This window comes from Teleopsis dalmanni, chromosome 1 (assembly GCF_002237135.1).
Source record: "Teleopsis dalmanni isolate 2A chromosome 1, ASM223713v2, whole genome shotgun sequence".
In the NCBI taxonomy this organism is placed as follows: Eukaryota; Metazoa; Arthropoda; class Insecta; order Diptera; family Diopsidae; genus Teleopsis; species Teleopsis dalmanni.
Genome location: NC_051846.1, coordinates 125,527,142 through 125,530,138, shown reverse-complemented (window position 1 = coordinate 125,530,138; position 2,997 = coordinate 125,527,142). Strand labels below are relative to the sequence as shown.

Sequence of the window (2,997 nt, the reverse complement as noted above, 5' to 3'; positions counted from 1 at the left end):
TCTGAATTATAAATTGTCTGAACCCTGGGCTGACAGTCTCAGTATTCTGTTACCTCAGTATGTAGAGGTGAAACTCTGCAGAAATGGCTTTCAGGCTAATGCTGAGGCTGCCTCCGTCCCGTTAAAATCGTGGCTGACCTCAGGAAGCGCTCAATAACCGTCACCGTTTAGTTGGTGGTGTAGGTGAGGTTGAGCGAAGCTCCCTCTTAATATTTGCCTGGCTCTGAATGTATATGCTTATAAGGCTATACATCAACCTTCACATGGACCTCACTGATTCAAAGGGACCCATGGGGCTTTTTAAAAGATAACTACACGTCGGGTGGAGATAGCGGACCTGAGTTGGGACCCATTGATATGGAAAATTTAAATTTTAATAAAAAACAAACAAAACTTTCTGCTACTGGAAGACCGGTAGCAACCCCAAGCAGAAGACTGCAAAACTCAAGTGGTACCTCCAACTCCACTTCCAATGAACTTAAAATCTCGTCGCAAATACCTTCTGGAAGCAGAAATACTGCATCTACCAGTCGGTATGTTGCCTCTTCTGTCACGGTCAAAAGCAGTGACAAGTCAGAACCCAGATCCACAAGGAGAATTCCACCCTCTAAAAAGGCCCATAACAACCGCCGTATGGCTACACGAATTCTGCAGCGCGTAGGTGAGATCCCGGCCGATAAAATCAGTCAACAACAGGCTTCATCCCTTAAATGGGCCAAAAGCATCTTGGCCAAATCAAGCACCAAAGAGGTTTCCAAACCAGACCAAGTGTCTAAAAGACAAAGGTCTCAGGAGAAAGAACCCCCTCTTACGAAAAAACCAAGAGGTCACAATGTATTGGTACGACCGTACAGTGAGGTTGCGAGGGACAATCTCATTATAGGTGTCCTGGATAGGAGTGCCGAGGAGGGGAGAATCCCCAAAGACAAATGGAAATAGGTGTCGGCCGCGCTGGCAGACATCTTCCTCCAAGTTTTGGAAGAAAACCCAGGACCTGCTACCTCCTGCGAAGACGCGGGCTGGCACCAAGGACAAGTAAAATTGGTAGCTTGCAAGGATGCGAGATCGGTTGCCTTGTACAAGGCAGCTGTCTCTAAAGTAGGAGAGATCTGGCCTGGAGCCAGACTTGAAGCGGTAGACAAGAAGGATATTCCATCTCGTCCTAGGGCCAGGGTTTGGATTCCAACTAAACAAACTGACCCGGAACAAATTCTGAAAATAATCAGGATCTGCAACCCCAACCTTCCAACTGGAAATTGGAAGGTGGTAAAATTACAGGAGCCTGTTGGACCGACCAGACAAGCTGTCCTTGTATTAAATGCGGAGTCATTGAAACCGCTCTCCGAAGCTAAATACGTAATCTTCTATGGCTTCGAGAAACTAAATCTCAAGGTCTATCGTACCGATGCCACGGAAGAACCGGAGAAGATTACGTCTGATCAGCCCTTGCTAGAGGAACCAGCTAAGAACCAATGCTAAGACAGCAGAGTTGTGAGGAAACACAGAGTGAAGACCTGCCAGATCAAATGGAGGTGGACTCGCTCTCTCTGATGTCTGAAGACAAATCGGATGCGGGGTCGGTGACCAGTCTAGGCAACCTATTCGATGAGAATGGGCTCCTGGACTCGGATGACGAAGCCGACAAAACAGTGGTAGAAATTCAAGTACCTGATGAAGATGTTTCAAATTAATCTCCACCACTCTAAAACTGCTTCAGCAAACCTTCTAATCCACCATGCACAGGGTGGAGCCGATGTTGTTCTGATTCAGGAACCATGGATACTGGAAAACCGGATCTGTGGAATCGGAACAAATGACTATAAACTTATCAGCAACACAGACTCAGGTAGACCTAGATCATGTGTGTTAGTTAAAAAGTACATTAATTGTTTCCTTTTGAATAATTTTAGTGATGACGACCAGACTGCAGTGAGTTTGGAAATCGAAGGCAAAACCGTATGGGTGGTGTCATCATACATGGCCCACGACCATATAGGAAATCCACCACCGGAAATACTTAAGCAGCTCGTGATAACAGCAGCAGAAAGAATGACTGGTGTTGTGATTGGAGCCGATGCAAATGCTCATCACACAATCTGGGGAAGCTCGGCCATAAATGAAAGAGGTGAGTCGTTATTCGATTTTATTCTAGATTATAATCTTCATATATGCAATACAGGAGTAGAACCTACTTTTATTATTGAAGGCAGAAAAGAAGTTTTAGATATTACGTTAACTATTGAAAACACAGATCTTGAGATTAAGGATTGGAGAGTTCTTGATGAACACTCATTCTCTGACCATCGTTATATTCAATTCTATATAAATCTACAATGTCCAGTTGAGAAACCTTATCGGAATTACCGTAATACCAGCTGGAGTAGATATCGAACCAATTTACTAAATCTACTTCCTCTATATCCTATTGAAGAAGTAGAGACTCCTCAATCGCTAGATAACGTTGTGGAAACCTTCACAAAAGCTTGCAACATAGCCTTGGACCGTTCTTGCCCGCTGAAATCACAGAGGGGAAAGAAAAAGCCATTGTGGTGGTCCGAGGAAATAAGAGATCTTAGGAAATCAAGCAGAAACTTGTTTAACAAGGCCAAGAGAAGTAATCTTAACACTGACTGGGACATCTACAAAGTCAGTCTAAAAATATATAAAAATGAAATAAAAAGAGCCAAAACACGCTCCTGGAAAGCCTTCTGTGAAAGCGTGGAGGGTTGTCAAGGAACAGCAAGGTTTAGGCGCATTCTCTCGAAGAAACCCTCTAATCTAGTCTACTTAAAAGACGAGGTCAATGGGTGGACACATAGCAGCGAAGAATCGGCGGCATTGTTACTGAATATACATTTCCCAGATAGTGACATACCAAATAACCTTGGAATAATCCAGGGGTCTACATGTGACTCATCTGTTGTGAATAATATTGTCACCAGAAGGAAAATTAAATGGGCTATAGATAGCTTTCTACCATACAAATCACCGGGCCTG

The 2,997-nt window shown here is 44.0% G+C and overlaps 1 protein-coding gene across 1 annotated transcript in view; it reads left to right on the top strand.

Annotated features, from left to right (window-relative positions):
* The first annotated feature begins 1,977 nt into the window (after positions 1-1,977).
* The window catches only part of LOC119665961, a 1,892-nt gene continuing 872 nt past the window's right edge, over positions 1,978-2,997 (top strand). The window contains exons 1-2 of the mRNA XM_038075221.1: positions 1,978-2,125; positions 2,180-2,646. Of these exons, the coding sequence (XP_037931149.1) occupies positions 1,978-2,125; positions 2,180-2,646 (615 nt within the window). The remainder of the gene's footprint in view (positions 2,126-2,179; positions 2,647-2,997) is intronic.